Source organism: Helicoverpa zea, chromosome 13, assembly GCF_022581195.2.
Source record: "Helicoverpa zea isolate HzStark_Cry1AcR chromosome 13, ilHelZeax1.1, whole genome shotgun sequence".
Lineage (NCBI taxonomy): Eukaryota > Metazoa > Arthropoda > Insecta > Lepidoptera > Noctuidae > Helicoverpa > Helicoverpa zea.
Window position 1 is genome coordinate 5,021,435 of NC_061464.1, and position 22,145 is coordinate 5,043,579.

The 22,145-nt window shown below is 38.9% G+C and overlaps 2 protein-coding genes across 8 annotated transcripts in view; one reads left to right on the forward strand and one right to left on the reverse strand.

Moving 5' to 3' along the window:
- Window positions 1-1,188: 1,188 nt before the first annotated feature.
- On the forward strand, window positions 1,189-4,054 carry LOC124635726. Its single transcript, XM_047171677.1, has 2 exons — window positions 1,189-2,183; window positions 2,890-4,054. Exons 1-2 carry the CDS (start codon window positions 1,413-1,415, stop codon window positions 3,187-3,189), a joined length of 1,071 nt encoding a protein of 356 aa, XP_047027633.1. The 5' UTR covers window positions 1,189-1,412; the 3' UTR covers window positions 3,190-4,054.
- Window positions 4,055-8,094: 4,040 nt separating this feature from the next.
- LOC124635867 (AF4/FMR2 family member 1-like) overlaps window positions 8,095-22,145 on the reverse strand; it is a 153,963-nt gene continuing 139,912 nt past the window's right edge. For 6 of the 7 annotated variants that reach the window (XM_047171819.1, XM_047171817.1, XM_047171814.1 and 3 more), the window contains 12 exons: window positions 20,533-20,575; window positions 20,008-20,079; window positions 19,318-19,594; window positions 17,690-17,815; window positions 17,124-17,369; window positions 16,126-17,047; window positions 15,741-15,871; window positions 15,339-15,463; window positions 14,595-14,849; window positions 14,152-14,260; window positions 13,331-13,562; window positions 8,095-12,238 (listed from right to left, as the gene is read on the reverse strand). In XM_047171819.1, coding sequence (XP_047027775.1) covers window positions 12,120-12,238; window positions 13,331-13,562; window positions 14,152-14,260; window positions 14,595-14,849; window positions 15,339-15,463; window positions 15,741-15,871; window positions 16,126-17,047; window positions 17,124-17,369; window positions 17,690-17,815; window positions 19,318-19,594; window positions 20,008-20,079; window positions 20,533-20,575 — 2,657 coding nt within the window. In that variant the 3' untranslated portion in view covers window positions 8,095-12,119. The remainder of the gene's footprint in view (window positions 12,239-13,330; window positions 13,563-14,151; window positions 14,261-14,594; window positions 14,850-15,338; window positions 15,464-15,740; window positions 15,872-16,125; window positions 17,048-17,123; window positions 17,370-17,689; window positions 17,816-19,317; window positions 19,595-20,007; window positions 20,080-20,532; window positions 20,576-22,145) is intronic. The other variant, XM_047171818.1, reaches the window with a different exon arrangement.

A 22,145-nucleotide genomic window follows, 5' to 3' on the forward strand; every position in this document is an offset into this window, starting at 1 on the left:
CCCGCTGGCTCCAAAAATTCTAAAACTTAGAGGAAGGTAGCTTAGACCCGGGAGATGGACATTGGACAGTTACTTTCTGTCATTCCGGCTACGTGAAGCAGTTACCTTGGATCGCGGGTGAAACCGCGGGTAGAAGCTAGTATCAGTATAAAAAGGGATATAGGTTATATATGCGTACTTGTACTCGCCGCCGTCAAGGGCGAAACTATATCGTCAATCTTCTTATATATCGGGTGTGTCGTTCACAATCACATTAAATTCTATCACATATACTTTATGATATTCTATGGCGAATTGTAAAAAAAATAACCTAATCCATTCAGTGGTTAAGCCACAGGAGTCATTTTTCGTTTTTATAATTTACAACATCATGTGTAAAGCAGAGATAAAGTTAGGAGTATCGAATGTTTTGATCAGTTGACAGCTGTCAGTTTTCAAGGGAGAATTAAAGTGGTTTGTAATGACTGACTTTTATATGGTGTTCTAATTTTCTCACATTTTTATTCTATTTACTTTGTTTGAAATTTTTTTTTTTTTTACGTATTTTTCTTTTTTCTTTGTGTTAATGGACATATATTAACCAGTATATTAACGCATTTCATTTAATGTGATTTTGAACGACACACCCGATATAAAAATGAATTGTTGTTCGTTAGTCTCACAAAAACTCGAGAATGGCTGAACCGATTTGGCTCATTTTGGTTTTAAAATGTTCGTAGAGGGCCAGGGAAGGTTTAAACAATAACGAAGTTCGCGGGATCAGCTAGATTGATATAAGTCCATATGGAAAGTACCTATAAAATAATGAGGCCGGAACCACAATACACATCCAATTTCCGTAGTGCAAAGTTTTAGCTAAATACTTTTATTGCTTTTCACATGTATTCTTAGGTGGTAGTACTTATAAATAGTTCACAGGACCCTGTCGGACACAGCAAAATAAGTGGGTTAGGAGAGAGGAAGCTTTAGCTTGCAAATGATTACTCTAAGCTTTAATACTTGTTTTTTTTACGCCGAAATAAAGTTCACGGAATTTAAATTCCATAATTCATATAAATATTTTCTATTTTTTTACGAAATAGAATATAATTTTTCAACCTCGATCGTTTGAGAATGAATCCGACTGTATTTCTTTTTCTTCTGTCGTGTGCTCAGCGGCTTAGTCATAGAAACGTCAACAGCAATCAAAACATTTCCTATATTTGCGGGTATTCAGATATTCACTCTCACTGTATTGTCTTTGCTCTTAGTACTACCAGTCTGTGCGGGTATTTAAGGTTCGTGATATTTGCATCACAATTTGCATACTTTGAAGATATTTTAATCCATATAAATTCACGATTCAAAGTTTATAGTTTAAATGACTAAATAAATACTTGTTTTGAAGTAAAATAAGGATTTCTGCAGGCATAATGCGAGAATTTGACGTTAAAAATGGGAATTGGTCAGCCTATGTTGATCGTTTACAAATGTATTTCATCGCCAATAAAATTCAACATCATTTAAAATTGCCGACACTCATTGCATTGATGGGTGAGGAGGCTTACGAGTTATTGCTTACATTAGCTAGTCCAAAAAAACCATCCACCATCAGCTATTCGGAAGCGGTTGAATTGTTAGACACGCACTTTCGGCAGAAGCCATGTGTTTTATCAGAGAGATTCAAATTCCGAAAGAGAAGCCAATTACCTGGTGAAAGTGTAGCAGAGTACGCAGCAGAGTTGATGAAATTAAGTAAAAACTGCGATTTTGAGGCGCATCTGGAGGAAAATTTAAGGGATCAAATTGTTTTTGGTCTGCGCAGTGATGGAATCCGTCTGAAGCTGTTCAAGGCCGGGAACTTAGACTATAAAAAAACTATTGAGCTAGCGAGTGCTTTAGAAGCAGGTGAACAGATTACTGAACCAGCAGAGGGCACTATAGGTGAGGAGGCTTCTGCCAGTGTGAGTGTCACATTACAAACAATAAGTCAGCAGATCAGTGCCGCTGAAAAATCTAAACAAAAGCCAAAGAAACAAGCTAGTAAAAACCAACGTCAGGGGAAAGTATGCAAGATGCGTTTTGCTGGAAGCAGTAATTGCAAAACTCCACTGCAATTGACTCAAAGGCGGCGATCTACAAGAATTGGCCAGGCTGCAGATAACAGAGCTAAAAAGGAACAGAAGTCACTAAACCGTATACAGGTGTGTACAAAATTCTGTTTTAATTTTACTAGGTCAATTGTGAGCTCTGCCATAATGCGTTGCTACAATTTTGTAATTAATATTATTAAAAAAATAATATCAGCACATAATGTGAGGCTGATTCTGATAAGAACATACACACTATAGACACAGACAGACAGATACATACACATATATAGACATCTATTCTAATATATAGCTAATAAAGAGGAACCATTCTTTTTTGTTTGTGTAATGGCTCAAAAAGTACTGAACCAATTTGAAAAATTATGTCACTGATATAAATGAAAAACAAGTTCTATACTCCCCGAGTATATTCTGAGATACTTTGTCCAGGTAGGTACAGGAAGAAGTTCCACCGGGACCCGGGTGAAGCTGCAGTGAAACAGCTAGCTAGTTACATGTAGGGTGACTGGTAATAATTAGTGACAGTTATTGTACGCATGATTCTAATCGTGATTAGAACCACGGGAGCGCCGTCAAATATTTATTTTAAAAAAAAAACTTAATACTTAATACTCGCAACCAACTGTCCTTTTTTCGTCCGAGATCAATCACGCCATAAAAAAGCTAAGATATCGAGATTGCAATCCCTAGTTTGAACAAGATGTTAGTAAATACATTCTATTTTTATTTACTTCTCATTGCAATAATCCAACTGTTGCTAAGTAGATCAGCCTTCTAAATATGAATTCTCTATTTACAGGAAAATCGTAAGATTCGCCCGCAAGGGATGAAAGCAAAGAACCGGAAGAAGCCAAAAAGCCAGAAAATAAATCCAGCGCAAGTACCAGCCCAGCAGGAGCCAGGTGCAGCCCCAGACGCGTCTTTAAATTCAGCTTCAGCCCAAGCACCATCCTCACTACCATCGGCTGTACCAAATCCAGTTGAAGCCCTAAGCATACCGTTGCATCCTCTCCCAATTGTACTTCGACCATATAATCCATTTCTCAAAAACACGATCTTAAAACAGTTACTCGGTTACAACACCAACAAAAACAAATGATCCCAAAGAAATAAAACACTCACTAGTCAAATCACAATAGCAACACAGCTGTCTCAAAGTTAAGACTTAAGACTCGCTCCTTCTCCTGATGCTTCTTGTAGTTAAACCAATGAGAATATAAAAGCTATAATGTGATTTTACTTTTAATTATAAATACATAAGTTTGTGATGTAGTCTTTAAGGTGTCAAGATTTTTAGAGCGATACGAAGGATTTGTGTGCTTTGAGATTTATTATTCGCAAAAAGATTATAAAAAGAAAAACGTTGCGAATGCACAACTTTTTTGGTTACAGTCATATAAAATTAATATGGTTGCTGGATGGATGTTGGGTCTATTTGAATCTTATTAGCAAATCCCACTTCATCTGTCGCTATAAACTTATTTAGGTAAGATGTTCACGCGTCAGTGACATCCTGTTACTTATGTTCTAGGATATAAATATTGTGTAGTTGTAAGGTTTACTCATGTATGATCAACGGGGCTGGCATGTTCCAAGAACTACCCCTAAAGTAAGAGATAAAAAAAGTAGTTTCGGGCATAAAATAGTGCCTTGTGGCACGCCAAGTACGAGTCTGCATGAAATACATTTTTTGAGATATATTATGTAGTTTTCGGTGATTAAAGTGTTATATAAGAGATGTTTAGAATTACCTTCCCATGCAGGAAGCATTAAGGCTGTCAAATATGTGTTATATGAACAATGAACAGATTGTTCAACCTGATGAAAAGCTTTTGTCCTATTCACAATACGACGCTAATGTGTAACGTTTGAATGTTATTCTTTTCAAAGATCAGTCATCTATTCAAGATCTGTTATATGTATTAAATTAGGTACTACTTACAATAAATGTGGGAATCAACAAATACATGTGTATTTTTTTCATCGAAAGCCTATACGTCCTGACTTGCTAGATTCTGATTATTCCTTACCGTTTCCATATGATGTCACTGTGTGTCTTCTGCAAGTGTAGACAGCTTATCTTTCTCCAGAACAGCTTTTTTTTAACGGATTTTGTAGCTAGAAGGTATAAAAATAGCTAAGAAAACGACAGGTTCAATAATAATTTCTATAATTATTGTAATATAAAAAAGTGTTGGTAGTTATTCAACCCTTGGAATAGACAATAGATATTTCCTCTTAAACATAACAAATATGAGTGCGTGCAGTGCGGATGGGGCGGAGGTTGCCGCGCTCGTAAAAAAATATCATTTTTTAATCCGACCGTGCGCGCGCATCCCCTCCCCGGTCGCATCGCCGCACGCATACTTCTATACCATTTTATTACAATATAATGTGATCTAAGAAAAATAATATTTTCGTCTAACGCCCGATACGGGGCGTCTGGTAAACAATTTTATACTATAATTTGTTTGTCCCTTATTTTAATACACGCGTTCTACTCGTTACAAAGGTACGTAACATCGGCTCGTGCCGCTCAGTGTGGTACAGCGAAGGCCCGACGTCGTCGTCCCGCCACTTACATTTGATCTAACATTTGTTAACGTACGAAGACCACCTCGTACTTTATGCTATCATATCGAGAATAAAAACATCCACTACAAAACATAATTTAGAATATCATTAACATTAGCTGCTAGTATCGTTAAGTTAAACGTTATGGGATTTCGTTAATTTATACATTATTATTATTATTTTCTCACTTTGACTTGCGGGACACTTTCGAAATGTGAGGAAATGAAAGAAGGGAGAAAGGAAGAGAAACAAATACAAACAAAAACATAACAGGCAACAAGTTTGTAGATAGGTACACACAATCTTGTTAAAGCTAGGACACTTAAATTAGAATGGTCTTATGATAACATTGGTGTTTATGGTTAAAAGTATCCCGTAGTAGATAAGTTTGGCTAAGCGAGAGGACACAGCGACAGCCGCGGTGCGGTGCGACGTCAGACGTAGGTGTAGGTAGGTACAGAGTAATTGAGAAGGAATTGCACTTAGGAAAGGATTCGCGACTCTTGGCACTTTGACTTACGCTAATACTGTGTGTCGGACGAGTGGAGGATCACAGGAGATGTGCGGGAGTGTAAGCGACAGACAAGCAGAGTGAGCGCTAGGACATGACATGAACATTGACCAGACACACGATACTCGATACATTTGATTCACTACGTCACTAATTACTTTCACTTGAGATAATATATTATAAAATATAAATATACTTTTAAAACGTCAAGAATTTGAACTTATTGTAGGTACGTACATGATGATGTAAGCAGTGTACAGCGTCAGCTAGTTGCCACTGGGTACTCTATACATATACATCGTTATTTACTCGAGAGACACAAAAGCAAATGCACTAAACCTTATTGCCACACTTAAAGTTATTGCTACGACATATACATACCGCTCTACGTATTATTGTAAATATAATCAATCACAACATCCAATAAAACAAAAATATTGTTTAAATATTATTGCATTAATTTAGTTCAACTATAAGTCGGAAGGGTTGCTCAGTTGAACCACTGTATAATCTCTTTACATTTAGTGCTATTACTATACAGTGCAGTGAATACCAGAAATACTGCGAAGTTAATACTTCAAATCGACATCGATGAAAATAACGTTACACATCTCTTAACCGCGTCTCAAGATCGAGAGATTCCAAACGAAATTGGAGCTAAACGATTAGTCACTAAGGCACAATTTAAATTTCCCATTTGAACTTTATTTAACTCTAAAATAAACGAATTCAATTCCCCTTCTCACGTGGAGGCTGCGCGGCTCCACGTCTCGACAGATCTGCGCATCAAAATCACTGCAAAAATATTCAACGTGCACGCTTATTCATTACTACTCGTATGAACGACACTCACTTCAGCATTGCGTGGCTAGTTCACAATATACAACGTTATTGTTTTAATGGTTTCGCTTAATGGTAACTTATATTTAATTGCTTGGTGTCATAAATTGTTGGTTTTTGTTGCAGTTTTATTTTACCTTAATTAACATCTTATCTTTGCGTTGGTATGGCAAATAAACGATGACAACAAACATTTAATTAGGTATAGCAAAGTTATAACAGTATAATAATGTGTGTAACAGGTATAACTTTAAATATTTGACTAAGTAAATGAGCTGATTGTGTTGAGTTCTTTGAATATTACAGAACCACTAGATGAGTATAAATATGTAAACTTGGCGTTAGTGTTCTAGGCTGAGGGTGTTTCGATACAAAAATATATATTTGCAAAATAAAGTCTGACATTCAAACTGCTAACTAAAGGTCGGAAGCAGCAAGTCTTCTTAAACCTATATCTATAGTTGAGCTTAGGTATCGAATCGTTGACAGAGAAACTAGAACATTCTACGTGAAACCCTCTACGAACACATAGCCTTCTTGTTGGAAGTCAGGTAAAGTAAAATGAGCACTAGCGAACAATAAGGACTCTAACATTTAACAAAATGGAATCAAGTGCTAGTTACATTCTTATATGTAGGTACCGACGTTAACTGGAGTTTTATCGACTCATTTGTTTTAACATATTTCATTATCCTACTCATCACAAGCAGTCTTCCGATTGCCAAGTTATGTAAAGTTGCGACGTGTGAATGCTGCCTTAGTAACGCTGAGGCGCTGCGCTTGCGCGAGTCACGTGGCTATTGACAAAGTGTGCGGCTGAACGCGAGATACACGACTGGCGCGTAAAGTCGCACGGCGGGCTGAACAATATGTGTACTCACACAAACGCAGCACACTGAATAATCCTATGCTAAATGTATTAACGTCAACTATAAATATAAGTGCAAGTGAATGATATCTATAAATATTATCTAATTCATAAATATATCGATCGCTGCGTAAACATATTTATCGCAAAACTATTTATCTATCGTATACAAAAGCGCGTATCGTTAGGCCGTCGCTGGCGGCCGCGAGCTTGCAGCGATCCGGTACGATCTAACCACACAGACGACTACATACAAATATACGAGCTTTATAATTGATATCTCTTTGCAAACTGGTGTTTGTTATACCGCGGATTCAGTACACCAGCGATGGTCGTAGGCAGTTTAACATAACATATATGCATTCCTTTATAACTCCCAACTTTATGTACCACTCCATGACGCTTGCTTAGTAGTACTGGAAGCGATTGCGCGTGATATCTCGAGGTATGGCAGCCGCACCCGACTGTGCTTGCCGCTTCCAGGCGACTAAAGTACTATTATTGCTTTCATTTACTATTTCAGTAACTACATACCGTTGTACTTTGTATCATTTAACCTATTCTAACATCAATATTATGTATTAAATCTTATTCATAAATGCATAATATTCAGTTATTGTATAAACGTCGAACAAAGGCTGCTTGTGGTGTTCAAATATTTTGTGGAAGCTGAGATAAATATATGGCTATCGAGATATTTTCATATCATTTCTGCAATAAGTAGGTATTGTGTCGATTGGTGTTTAATGCAGGTACATCGTATTAAAGTATTGTATCCTACTTATGTACAGTCGAACAGAGCTATTCTAAGACTATTCTAAGGTGAAGCGTATCCCGTCTCACAAAGATCGACTCTCACTCGAGCTGTTGTACTGAATCCGCAGTATGGGTTCTGTATAAAGTGCTTCAAAATTACTCTAAAATGGGCAGCTGAGAAGACACTTGCAATAAGGCGTGATGCCGCACGGCAAGTATGGCGGCGACAGCTAGCTCTGACACGTGTCTCGTGGCAAATTGACAAAAGGCATTTGTATTACACTATCACTTAATTAAAGCGTCCGTATCATAATAAACGCGGTCCTCACTGCGACAGTAGCTCCCTTCCAAACATTATCACTAGAATGTATATTGAATCCGAATTGACTATGTCTATGTCTGCTAGCACACACCTCCGTCAAACAAAAAGGAAAGGTAAAATAAAGAAACAAATATAAATCCATACATAAAAATTAATGTATTCTATTATCAATAACATAAGGTATAGTTACACAAATAATAAAATTAGAGGAAAACAAATTTATACATAATTCTTAACGCGAATAAAAAAAAAAACAAATTATACATGCTATCAACACAAGATGCTATTAAAAAAAAGAAAACAGTATTTTACAATTTCCTAAAACAATCGTCTAATGCTTTCTTACCAGCGCGCACTTGTTCAACTTACCATAATAATTGTCAATTTGGTTTCAATTTTAGGGCTCATTTAATTGAGATTTAGATTGTACCTCAAAATGGTGAGAAATATAGAAATACACGTGTGTGGGGGAAGAACTAATGTATTTAAGTAATCCATTGACACGGTAGAGGGGACATGTTTACATAGACAAGTGCAAACAATCTCATAGAAGTCACTGCATGGACAGCCATGGACCGTCACACCGCAGTACTCACAAACTGGATAAATTCAATGATACATTGGAAATGTCAAATTAAGTAATTCAATGATTCCATAATTGAATAACCATTAATAAATAAATTTGTGGATTCGTAAGTAAATTATTCGATCACAGTTATTTTGTCAATGGTAATTTTGTGATACATTAAATAATAATAAGGCCAAACTAATAGCTTAATCACAAAATAAGCAACAAAACAAAAATAATAATATATAATTGTATTATAACTCATTATGAACTACAACGATAACAAAAACCAAGTACATAGACGCGAGTTTCCGAACGAGATGCAGTTTATGATTTTTCATTTGTAAAAATAATAAATTAAACAAAATATCGTGAATCGGTTCACATATGGTAGACTGCCAATAGTTTGCAAGACTCGATAATGCCAGATCTTTGATAAACGCCTCGCAAATCAATTTAAGTAAACTTCGCTTAGTGTGCAACTAAATTAAAAGTAATACAATGCCACAATAAATAAAATAATCAACTAAAATTTAAAATAAAACATTTGTGCGGATAAGTACCGATGGTTATCGAGATAATGTCAAATTGCTGCGAATATATCGAATTAAGACCAACAAAATGAACGCAACGTTAAACAATAGATACACATTGTGCGAGCGTTCCTACTGTTACACTACTATCCAGATTGCATCACCTCAACAGACGAAACCTTAACTTACGCATACTTGATATCGAGCACTCCGTCACGCGAACGTCCTTACACTCGCGTAACTAGAGCGCATAACTATTTAGCTAGAACTAATTTACAACTATATCTAATTGGAATAATTCCCGGCACTATAGTGTGATGTGTTCAACTAGAGATTTGACCGTGACGTATGAGGACAGTATTGTAACGTGTTGGGAAGAACGCGGCGGCCGGTGCGAGGCTGCGGTAACTAGCGGTAGACGTAACGCTAACTATCACTACAACTGAACGCTGCAAGCTCTACTATAACAAATGGTGTCACGACGGGATTCGAACTTGCACTCACGCCAGGCCTCACTTGCACATCCGATCACGCACCATTATACAAACATTATTATGTTAATTTCTCCTTGTCCGCTTAGCTATAAATATAGTTTACATAATATAAATTAAAATATAGAGTGAAAACTACACATTTCTTACAATATACTATGTACAAGGCATCTCTTGTCGCTCCCGATACGCGGCCGGCGGATCGCCCCTCACCACTTACTATAAACGTTCATACAAAAACCTATCTGGCACTAACATGTATATTCATTACAAAATGTATAATATTATAATATTATGTATATACAATCACAACATAAATTTGATAAACAACCGAGAGAAATAGATAATATGTTGGTGTTACGGACACTTTGTCGCAGAGTCAAATCTGTTCATGTCAAGCATTATATTGTACTCTTTAAAAGTATTCATTAAAATATATTTGAACTTTTTTTATTATTACACGAAAGGAATATTTATTTTGTTTTGTTCAGAATAGTGTTTCACGATCGAAACGATTATGTTAAATGATTTTCTTCCTCCATTGCGTTGAAGGGTATTGTGGAATACATACAAACGAATCTAGCTCCCCTAACAGAGTATTATTGTCACTCCAAAAAATGTGAATAATGCAATGACCAGAGACAACGGTCCCGGTCGCGTACTTTAACGATTTCTAAGCGTACAAAATTATATAGATCGACATTGATAATATTGATGAAACTATTTGATTTGTCCCCAAATTATTTGATATGTATACGAAATAATGTTTATATGTGAAGACATGACAATAAACAGGGTTTTGCTCAATGATTGTTCTGTGTTCAGTTATCTGGCGGATAGGAACACGTCTTGTTCGCTATACGATGATATGTGCGACGCTCTCAGCTGTCCGGTACATTACTTTAAACATTAACTCATTATCCAAAGAATCTATTTCTCATTTTGCAATCTTTCTTATGCCCAACATTATTCAAGTGCAAATCAACAATGACTTTTGGTAGAAAAATATTCAGCCAGTCTTTAACGGCTCATTTCATTTTTCTTTACTACTAATTTGTCACCTAGTCATTGTTGTCTGTCCGTATGGAAGTATATTAGTGCGGAAGTATTTTTGTATCAACTCTATGTTTAAGTAGCGACCTTAACGTTTGATGAGGTAGATGAAATATCACGTCGTATTATAGTCACAATCAATTTCGATAATCAGCCTGTCAGGCTTGCACCGTCAACCTTGCTTTTAAGTCAGTATCGTAATTTGTAAGCTGATTGTTATGTACCGGGCGGCTTGAGCGAAGCACAATGTATTTGATATAATTGGTGTCAAGTGGAATCGCCCCGTTACATCGTCGAGTGATCAGTTTGTCGCCGTTGCACTACATTAAACATCTAAACTAAATAATAAATCATATCAGACATCACTCGCGTAAATCAACACAGCGAAAGTATAAATCAGTAAATTATTGCGAAGACCTACAGGTGATCCCATACATGTTGAGATATTAATAATATACTCGATTGGCCCACATGCGATCAAAATATTATTTTTGTCGTATAACTCCCATAACACTAAGAAACGAGCAATTCGTATATGTGTTCCCGACAGTAAAACATTTCCATTGATAGGGAAGTAACGCTACAACGAAAAACACTTAAGATATGATTAGTCTATCACTTATAATTACAGAGTCGGCCAACACGTGACTCGTCGCTCGCCCGTTGCTACGCAACGATGCCTTATTTACAATTTTCTTACAAATTTTTACATTTTGCTTTTTGGTCATCGATTTGGGAAGAGAACGAAATGCGAAGACTGAGTTTAGCGATATTGTCGTGTACGGACTCGAGCCCACTGCTCGTAGGTCAGATGCGCACTCAACCGATATCACGCTGTTATTGGGATAACTTCTACTGACGAACTCTCATTCAATATTGCTGAGTTACAAAACTTATGCCGTAAGACGACTATCGAACAATCGATCTTCTCATAAATGCGTAGCGAGCCATTTCACACATTGTAGCGATTGGACGACGCATACTATTTCCATTGAAGGACGGTGAAGCATTCACATTCGTTCAATGAAACTATAACTACGTAGCGTTATCGAATCGCTACAGCCGTGAAATATTGACAATAAAGACATTTGAAGCTTGTACCAATGAACCGCTGAAGGCTGTCAAAAATCTCACACATTAGAGTCATACAAGATATGTTGTTACAGCTTACTCGAGAGCGGTTGACTGTTGCAAGCAGTTCCGTCAACACTCCATTTGAGTAGCCACTTCACTAAACGTAAACAATCTTGATATTTAACTTTTTATTTTAAAATTCAATTTAATAACAAAATTCGGCCAAAAATCAATGTTACATTGCAATAATAACAATTATTATTCAATAGAATAATTATTTTAAGCAGTAATTCATTTCTTTAATACATATTTGCGTAAAAAGTATCAAGATTGTTCAGCTTTAGTTGGGTGTCTACTGAAAGGGAGTATAGAGGGCGTTTTGAGAGTGTTTGTATTGTGTATTCCTGTGTGTAGGTCAGGTGGGGTGTCGTATGGGGCGTCAGTCGCGTGGCACGTGCTTGAGCAGCGAGATGGCGTGACGCACGTACTGCACGAGGTGACGGAACGTCGACGACAGCGACAACGGCCCGCATTTACGGTCCACTGATATGAACAGATCTGTAATGTGAGAAAAGTCATGTTAATATATAAGTTTAATGACGAAGAATGTTCTTTTTGAAACACACATTTACATAATATATAATATAAAGTAGTTATAAGGGCGCGTCTAGTGGCAAAAAGTTGCCTGGCCATTCCTAAAATATTTTACAGACATTGACATCCGAGTAATTTATTGCTGAGCAATGTGGCATATGTCTGCAATGTTGAAGGACACTATGTTGAAGCTCAAAGTTAGTCTTTTTTATCGTCCCACTGCTGGGCTGCGGCCTCCGCTCACACGGAGAAGGATTGAGCATTAATCACCACGTTTGCTCAATGCGGGTTGGTGATTTCAGACTATGTAGTCCAGGTTTCCTCGAGATGTTTTCATTCAACTTTTTTATCAGCCATTGGTGTCTAAGATTTGCTTAGAAAGTACATACAAACTTAGAACAAGTTGCATTGGTACTAGCCTGACTTGAAATCAAACCCACACACTCATAATTGAGAGGTGCTTTACCCACTAAGCCACCACGACTACATTGAAGCTACAGGTACAAAAATGTAGCCTGTCTAAACTAAGGGTAATGTAAGATTATTAATTATGTAAATACCTACAAATATTATAAATTCGAAAGTAACTCTGTCTGTCCATCTGTTACGTCTAAACCACCAGAACTGATTTTAATACAATTTGGTACATAGATAGAGTTGACCTTGAGAAAGAACATGGGATAGTTTTTATCCCGGACTTTTGAAGAGTTTTTTGGAACACGACGCGGGCGGAAATCTAGTCTTAACATGAAATCATGTTTGAAATAACACTTTTTGTCTATCTTAATATGTGATTGAAATTTATTTTGTTATTTATTTATTTTCTTATCTATACTAATATTATAAAGCCAAAGAGTTTGTTTGTTTGTTTGCTTGAACGCGCTAATATCAGAAACTACTGGTCCGATTTGAAAAATTATTTCAGTGTTAGATAGCCCATTTATCGAGGAAGGTTATAGGCTACTTTTTATTCGGGTTCGTGTAGAGGTTCCCACGGGATGCGGGTGAAACCGAGAAGGGCAGAAGCTAGTCACAACATATATGTCTAACACATACCTCTATTAGTCCTCAGCCGGCACAATGAATCAGCCTGCTCCCACAGATCGTGCGCGACGTACAGGAAGGCGTAGTACTTGTTGAGCAGCAGCAGCGCCTGGTGCGCATGCGCCGGCACCGAGTGCGCCAGCGAGCAGTAGCCCGACGAGCCCGACGCCGACCCCACCGACCCCACCGAGCCCGCGGGCGACGGCGTCGGCGACAGCGGGGACACGGACTCCGCTAGCGCCGGCTGAACGATACAGTGGAATTTAGTATTAAGTGGGGGTAACTTATAAAAAAGGAAAGGTATTAAGAAAACTGAATTTGGATAACTGTATAAAAATGCTGTATACGCAGATTATTATGAGTATACTAAGTGGAAATATATTTTAAAATTCATTAAAACTGCTGAAACGATTTGAAAAATTCTTTCATTCTTTGAAGGCTACACTATCCCCGGCTGACATAGGACAGAATATAGCCTTATATTCTATCCGGGTACAGGAAGTGATTTCAATTTGTATTCTACTATGAGTCAGCCACTTTTCCGTATATGATATGTATCAATGTAATTAAATTCCATGGAAAAATGGTAAAAATACTTTTTAAACTAAAAGTAATGTCAAAGCATATAACTCGGCAAGAACACACATTTTTAATAAGCTTATCATTCTATAATTATTGCCATCAGTAATTTTTAATCACGTTATTTCTTCCAAAATAATAGGACTCATTTATCAATTCTTACCAAGTTACATGCCTACAACAGTACAGCCAACGAGAAAAGTGTTTGAAAAACTAAAAAAAGAAATAAAAATAAAAGGTAAATTGATACAGACATCAGCACGTACCTTCTGTTGGTACTCGTGAACGATCTTGTTGTATTCCTTCACTTCGCGATTGTACATCTTGAACATTCGGAGATACAGGAGCGCTTGAACGCGTAGGCTGGAAATTTTATAGAAAATGTTGTAGATTTATTTGTTACATTCACATTTGAAAATGGAACTGTGAGTTCATATATGGTTTTGGGCTACTTTTTATCCAAGTGAGGGAAGAAGTTCGGGGACTTAGTTACTATTTGATTTTAAGTTTGGGTTATTTTATTCTAGTGCACATTCTGCAGGAAATATAAATTCACAATAACGACAAAATTAGTAAATATTTGGTCCTTCTCTCATTGAGCTAGAAAATGATCTACTAAAGACTAATCTTTCATTTTTTTTACCATACTCAACAAAGTTTTTCAATACCAATTCTTTAACAATCAAAAACTAATTACCTTAGTATATCCAGCTTATTAAAAGTATCGTGAGGCGACGCCCTAAACCGCTGCGGCATAGAGTGTATACTCTTTATATACTCTATGGTCTCCCGGTAAATGGTGAAGGCGCCTTTAGTGTCGAGTTCGAGTTCCAGTACTCGGCCGGTCAGAACGAAGCACAGTACTGACTCGAGGTATAACATGACGCGAGGTAAGGGTTCTTGTTCCTTCTCGGCGGCAGTGCGGAGTCGCGTCGCTTCTTCTAAATAGTATCTGTCGAGAGAAATGTTTGCGTTACGGCTAGTAACAACAATTGTATTGTATGATTAGTGAATGAAATGTTTGATGATGAAAATGTGAAAATTAGTAGAGTATAAGATGGGGAAAGGGGAGAGGGAAAGACAGTTGCAGTATGGTTGAAACGAAAAGGTTCTTGATAAGTGTATCGATTCTTTTACAATGAAACAGTTGTAATGTCAATAGTAAGAAGATTTTGAAAAATAAAACTTTTAACTAAACTTTGATAGTAAAGTGAGGATAGCTTAATTATTATACTAAATACAATGATATAATGGGTAGGTTGGTATACAGTAACAGTAACGTGTTGCTAACATAGGAACATTATGTGTAGTGATAACATAAGCGTAATATAGTGATATTATGATACATAGTAAATATACTATTGTGATATAGTAAAGATAGTATACATACAAGGATGATACAGTGATGATAGCACCATAAAACAGTAATGATAACACTCACTTGTGATCTCTCTCCTCGTCGGAGAGCGCGTCGGCCGGCAGCCGCTCGAAGTACGAGAAGTATATAGGGGTCTGGCCAGCATACGCGTCCGTCCGTTCGTGGTTTGTCGCTGCTACTTCACCGCCCTGACGAAATAAAACATATTTTATGTCATTTTTGACATAGAGATAATATTGTTGAAAAAATAAGTTGTAAATTACTAGCCGTTGATGAGGTCAGATAGACAGTCGCTCCTTATAAAACACTGGTACTCGGCTGCATTTGGTTAGTCTGGAAGCCGAGCCCAACATAGTTGGGAAAAAGGCTCGGAGGATGAAGAGGATGATGGGGCTAACCGACCGTGTGTGAAAAGGTGTTCTGACATTATTATATTATGTTATTATATGTAATATATTACTCTACCTCATGTGTAGGCGCATGTGTCCTCTTGGGCGCGTGGTGCCGCGCGGGGCGCTGCAGAGCGCGGAGCGTGTCGGCGCGGAGGCGAGACAACGACACCCGCACCACCAGTCGGGTCCGCTCACGACCTGATACTGAAGAGAAGATGGCGCTATAAGTACTAATATTACATGCAAAAGAGAAAAAAGAAAGTAATGTGCTTGCTTGCTTTCTACGGAAAATTCAGCGAGGCAAGAAATCTGTCGCATACACATGTATCTACTTATTTAAAATCGGAGCAGAAAAGCAGCTCGTTTGAAAGCGATCTGAGAAAGTCTTTTACATTTGCCAGCGACGTCACCGGTCCGTCAAACATTAGTTATGTGTAATGCATTGTAATTGCACTCACCTATGGAAGACGCCTCTTCAAGTCTTTCGGAGCCGCGGCCGGACTTGAGTCCCGAGCCGACGTCAGCTTCCGCGCGGACATAGCGCTCCGACACGATACGATCCACCGGCTTGTCTAGCGACGCCTTACTCTCTAGCCTGTCTAGTGACGCCTTACTCTCGAGCCGGTCCAGAGACGCCTTACTCTCGAGCCTGTCCAGCGACGCTTTGCTCTCTAACCTATCGGCCTTGCTTTCCAGTCTGTCCATCGACACTTTATTCTCTAACCTATCGAGCGGCACTTTGCTCTCTAGCCTATCCAGAGACACCTTATTCTCTAGCCTATCGAGAGATGCTTTACTCTCTAGTCTGTCCAGCGAAGCTTTACTCTCGACTCTGTCAAGAGACAACTTGCTGTCCGATAACCGGCTTTTCATGTCAGGAAGACGATCGTGCGACAATTTGTCCATCGCTATCCGGTCGTGACTCCTCTCGCCCGATAGCCGATCGTGTGCCATCCTCTCATTGGACAACCGATCTATGGACATTTTGTCCGGCGGTCGGTCGGAGAGCCGGTCGGACGACAGGCGGTCGCTGGCCGACGAGGAACGATCTGACGTGGACGTCCGTTCCGTGGATATTCTGTCGAGAGGCCGGTCGGGTATCCGGTCGTTGGAGGTGCGTTCGGTCGGTATCCGATCGTTGGCGATGCGGTCGGAGGGGATGCGCTCGTAGCTGCGCTCGGGCACGCGGTCGGAGGGGGGGCGGCGGGGGGCGGGGGGCGACAGCCGCGCGAGGGCCTCCTCGTGGCGCCGCTCCTCCTCGTCCGCCTCGGGCGCCGTCACCTCGATGATGGTCACCTGCCCCTTGCCCTTGCCACCCTTTCCTTTACCACCTTTACCGCCCTTGCCACCGCACTCGTCGCTCTTTTTCGGAGTAAAAACCTGTGAAAACATTACGCATTAAATAAGTCCCAATACCAGATTTATGACTTTAGACTCAATTTGCTAAAAGACATACCTTGCGAAAGATATGCGTCTTGGTGTCTTGTAGGGGGTGATGTTGAGGCGGGTCGGGCTCCACGTCGCTGTCAGGCGGCTGCGGCACGGGCGGCAGGTGCGCGGCGGCGGGCGGGGAGGGCGCGCGGGACTTGGGCGGGCGGCCGCGGCGCTTCTTCACCGGCCGCTCCTCGGACGGCCTGGCCTTGGGCGGCCGACCACGCTTCACCGCTCCCGTCGGCGCAGACGGAACCACACGAGGCGACGTCTACAAAACAAAAGATAACACCCGGGTCATCGTAATTCTCTGACTTGTCATCGTGCGGGGCTGCAGTGCAGACAATGTCCCACCTAATCGCATGTCCACTGTGCCCTGAAACTTGCTCGCGGGAGGACTTAATGAGCGCATCCGGCCGTGCTCTCACTGTGGCGGCATATTGGGCTGACATAGTGTAGTCTCAATATATGACATGTCATCGACACGAAAGAAGAAGATCGTAATTCTGACCTGTCATTCAATAATTTAGATAACTAATGAGGCTACTGATATCAACGACCATATTTAATGTGACAGCTTTGTTATCTTACCGTATGCCTGGGCGTGTCCTCGTCACTGGATGCAGTCGACACCCGGTTGGGTATCGACCGCCTCCGCCGCACGACGCCGGGAGACGGTGACGATGCTTCCGAATCCGACATCTCCGAGATTGGACTCTGCAACAAACGAAAAATTGTAAAATCCACATTGGAAGTTTCTTGATTTTACGTGGCCATCGTTCAGGACCGATATTTAATATTCTCGCAATCCCCCTATCCTATCTTTCTCCTATGATGACCAAACATAGCCAGGTTTTAGTATTTTCTAAGTATTCACCCCAATAACGCTAGGAGTACATGTGGATGCAATATTCCCGTGTACAGCTCCCACAGCTTGCCACAAATTCGCCTTCAACTCGAAGAACTGTCGCCTCACAAGCTCTTGATTTTCAAAAGGCACATTACAAATGCTACTCTCAAAAGCTAGGAGTCCATATCGAAGACTGCACTTCAGTAAGGAGAGCTTGATCCATTTCTGCGTAACGTCCTCTTCATTTTCAGCCAGAAATGTACGAAGCAGATGGTTGAATACTTCGAAGGACTTGTCCATTTTGAGGAAGTATCAGCTGACAATATTGGTGATTATATTAAAACTCCAAATCCTGCCATTACTGCATGAGATTTTAGTTCATTTGGGCAGTTTCAGTTTATTTAGGTCCAGTCTCTCCAATTCTCCAAAACATAAAGGATTACTTAATTCTCATGTAACCACAATATTTAATATTTCGCGAGCAGTACTCCTTAGCAAAACGAATTGTAAATCAAAACACAAGTGGTTTGTTCTGAACGCGGTCACAGAATCGACTAGTACTTAGATTGTAAAAGCTGTTACTAAGTATTTACTGAGCAACGTACGAGCAATTCGTTTCTTAGAAGTGTTTATCTTTTGGAACATAACACCTGGCAAAGGGTCGCTTAATATAGATGGGATACTATTGCAAGTTAGGCTGAGGTCAGACCGTTGTGATTTGTTATGATTTTATTATGCTGCATCATTTGACACCCATTGCAACAATCAAAGATAATGCCACTGCTTTTGCGGAGTGTAATTTTTATGCCAGGTTCCATCAGTATAGCCTTGCCTTAAGTGACTACGTACACAAAACGCTTTGTGATCATTTTTACAGCGTGAGAAAGGCTTGGGTGCATTGTTCTTCTCATATGACGATGCTCTCTTTATATGGTGAACTGCTTATACATATATTAGTTGCTGATGCTTGCTATCAACACTTTGCTGATATTTCAGAATGTAAGACAAGCGACAAGTCGACGACAGCTTCTTGAAATGCCGAACTTGTCATTCAGTGTTTAACGCGTTGGCTAGCTAAATAGGGCAACTGTTTATACGTGGAATAGTCGCAAGGCACTTCTATGTAGCAGATTTCTATGTATTGGTGTACACAGGAATAATTTTGGTCAATACTGTATTTTTTTTTTATATATTCCTAGAGCTGCCAACCCATAATGTCCTTAACATGCAGCAATATGGCATCATGACTATAGATATGTATGTAACCTTCTTCTGTAGCTTCTGGACTATCTATGATCAGGTTTCCTCCTCATTGAAACAATCATCTGTTAAACTAAAATCTAGAAGAACATTAAAACTCCAAACTCACCGGTTTCCCTTTGATATCAGCGAGGGCATGTCTGACATCTTTGCCTGAGTCATATGTCTGATCGGGCGGGTGGGCAGGCGGGGGGGCGAAGTTTGACAGGCTCCAGGAGGAGCGCTGCGCTGGCGCCGGGGCCGTGGCAGCAGGCGCGGGGGCCGGGGCTGCAGCCGTCGCCGCCGGCGCAATGGGCGTGGACTCCTCGGAAGAGGACTCCGATTCGGAATCGGAAGGCGACGAACTATCTGACGTTGGACTGCCGGAACCGATTGGGGAGATGGGCCTGTAAGAAATAGTATTTTAAAGTTAAATGAATGTTCTGTTTCATTTTCTACTCATCTACGGTGGCACAGTAAATAAACGAATATTTTGTAAACAGAATTGACTAGGAAGTTAAGCTTTGGAATTTGGTCAACACTCATAAAGAATATTAGCACCGACAAACAATAAGAAGCGACTTAATAAAAACACATTTAAAACGGCGCATAAATTAGCAAGTAATAAAACAAAACTGCAATCCTCTTCCATGAAAACAAAGTAAATGAAAGAAGTTTGACATGTTAAAGATAATTTAATTTCATTCGCGTAGTTTAAACTAAGTTTCAACTGGAGATAAAAATCAATTAAAAACTTGGTGCTTACAAAAGGTAAGTGCTGACTGGGTGTAATTTTGTTAGGGACGGGAACTGAACTTACGGTCGTAACGCGTGAGAGTTCGCCACTTCGTCATCGCTCTCCGATAGGCCGAGGTCTTTGTTCACCACGTCACTGGAAACAACAAATAAAAACTATAAGAAAAACACCTTAATGATAAGCTGGACCGATTTGCAGAGAAATAAGACTCTATGTGCAGACGAGAATCTTGCTTTAAATAAATAAATAATAAATCGTTTATTTGATAAAAATATGGTGGTACCAAAGATTTATAATTTTGTAGATAAAGTACATAGCATATTTCACCCTCATTTTGGGCTTTGCTTTTCATTTTCAAATTACATTACATCTGTATATTTGAGGCAAATATGATTAACTAGTGGATAACATAGTAGGATTCTATTAGTAAAATAATTCGTGTGCGATAATGTTTAACATTTAAAACCCCATAAACGTCAATTTATCAACCGTATAACTCGAAAGTTGTAGAAAGGACAGCGCCTTCATATAAAGTTTGTTACCCAAAGTTAACTAGTAGAACCCTTTTAAATAAAATATGATACTTACGGTGACACTGAACTCCTTGAGTTCGATATCCGGTTGTCCAAACCTGTAACAAACAAACAAACAAAAAATTTAATAAAAACTACAAACATCGTAAAGCGCTCGTAAAAACCACATTTATTTATGTAAATCATCTTCTTTCATTTGAGTTCAACATAATGTTCGATAATTATGTACCGTTGCATCAACAATATTATCTTTGTTAATACCGTAATTAATCTTTTGGTTCATACGCATTTATTTGATTCTTTACTAATATTAGAAAGCTGAAATTTTTGTTTGTGTGAACGCGCTAATTTTAGGACCAAACTAGTGTTGAAAACAAAGTTCTTTATTAAAGTAGTAAGCTTGAAGACTTTTTGTTCGATCATCGTGACGTCAATAGATGACCATAGGTAACTATATCCTTAAGCTAAGTCTAGAGTTTAGAAGATTAAGCAAGCATAAATTCTAGCAACCATTTACAATCTCCTTTACTTGATAAATACCGGCAATATTTCAATTCTAAAAGCTTTGCGATCTGCGATCATTGTCCTGAGTGACCTCCTTAAAGCTAAACCGATTTTCGCAACGCATATAGAGGTAGATAAGTGACATAAATGTGAAAGTACATAAGTAAATTATTGTAATTATATTAAGTTGTATGAATTTCAAATACAATTCGGGTTATGCGAAGTATTTTCGTGTTAAGAGAGGTTCTCGTTGTAGTAAAGTTTTATCAAAAGTAGTTCACTTTGCGGCACAATCTGCAGCAAGCATTCATTAGCTGCGCAGGCTCACAAATAACTCTATGCATAATAATGTAAGTGGCGGTCACGTCGTTAAATTGAGACTTGTTCAAAACGACTGGACGACACATTACGAGAACTTCGCTTAGCTGTTTTATGACGCATTCACGGCACGTGTTTCCCTAACCATTTCGCTTTTTTATTCAATGACGAATGGACGCAAGGTTGGCGTCTCAATAGGATGTTAAAACAACCTATAGTTCACCTCGAGATATGGTATAATTTATCTATTTTTAAATCGTTTTAGGTTAGTCACGCAAATCAAAAATAAGATGACTATAAAATATCTAATTTATTATAGCAGTCAATACTAAAATAGCGCTACATATTTATTAACAAAAACAAGTAAACTTTCAGGTATTAAACCCAGAACAAAAAAATGCAGCTCAGTAAAAAACTATACTATACTAACTATAGGTACTCCCCATTGCAGAGGAGTAATTTGCTAAAGTGTCCGATTGTGTGGTTCGACTGCGGCACACACGCTGCATAAAGTGCAACGCGCAGAGACCACTGTTTACTTAGGCGTAGAGAAATGTAAACATGCCAGTGGTACCGGGTTTGGTGCTAGGCCGATTCCCGACTTTAAACAACCTATAAAAGTGCCTTCAACTCTTCGGTACATAATTGTGTTTAGTGTAAACATTACACTTCCCACAACTCTCACGGATCACATTTAATACGTGGAATGATTCGTGCTACACTTGAGGGCTGTTTATTTTAAAACTTAATATGTACATATAATATGGCGATATGGCAACAAAATATGAATATCACATTGAAGTTATTAACTCTTCATAGATATTGGCCTAAAATGTTCTATAAAAC

Excerpts from the sequence above, each read along its gene's own strand:
- LOC124635726 (XM_047171677.1), top strand. The coding sequence starts at position 1,413 with ATGCGAGAATTTGACGTTAAAAATGGGAATTGGTCAGCCTATGTTGAT. Across the intron at positions 2,184-2,889 it reads AGTCACTAAACCGTATACAG|GAAAATCGTAAGATTCGCCC; the intron begins GTGTGTACAAAA and ends CTCTATTTACAG.